At 66.5% G+C, this 233-nt stretch overlaps 1 protein-coding gene across 1 annotated transcript in view; it reads right to left on the bottom strand.

The window, feature by feature from the left end:
• PLTP (phospholipid transfer protein) overlaps window positions 1-147 on the bottom strand; it is a gene marked incomplete at both ends in the record, with an annotated part of 2,062 nt that extends 1,915 nt beyond the window's left edge. The window contains one exon of the mRNA XM_010016471.1: window positions 48-147. Within this exon, the coding sequence (XP_010014773.1) occupies window positions 48-147 (100 nt within the window). The remainder of the gene's footprint in view (window positions 1-47) is intronic.
• Window positions 148-233: the final 86 nt, after the last annotated feature.

The raw sequence follows: 233 nt of genomic DNA, 5'->3' as shown, positions 1-233 counted from the left end.
GGGGGAAACCGCGTCCAGGGGAGCCGCGGGCAGCGGGTGGCACTCACTGGCTGATGTTGTAGTGGAACTGTCCCTCCTTCCCGTGCAGGTCTGACACCGTGATGTTCTGCAGCTCCTGCTCCACGAAGCGCAGCCCCTCCTGCTTCACTGCAAAGCAAAGGGAGGCCGGGCTGGCCACAGCCAGGCTGTGCTGCCCTCAGCAGCGCTGCTCCAGCCACCCCTCGTGTGTGCGG

This window comes from Nestor notabilis, unplaced genomic scaffold, assembly GCF_000696875.1.
Source record: "Nestor notabilis isolate BGI_N333 unplaced genomic scaffold, ASM69687v1 scaffold17456, whole genome shotgun sequence".
Classification (NCBI taxonomy): Eukaryota; Metazoa; Chordata; class Aves; order Psittaciformes; family Psittacidae; genus Nestor; species Nestor notabilis.
The sequence above is the reverse complement of the archived record's forward strand: the minus strand, read 5'-3'. Positions and strand labels throughout refer to the sequence as shown.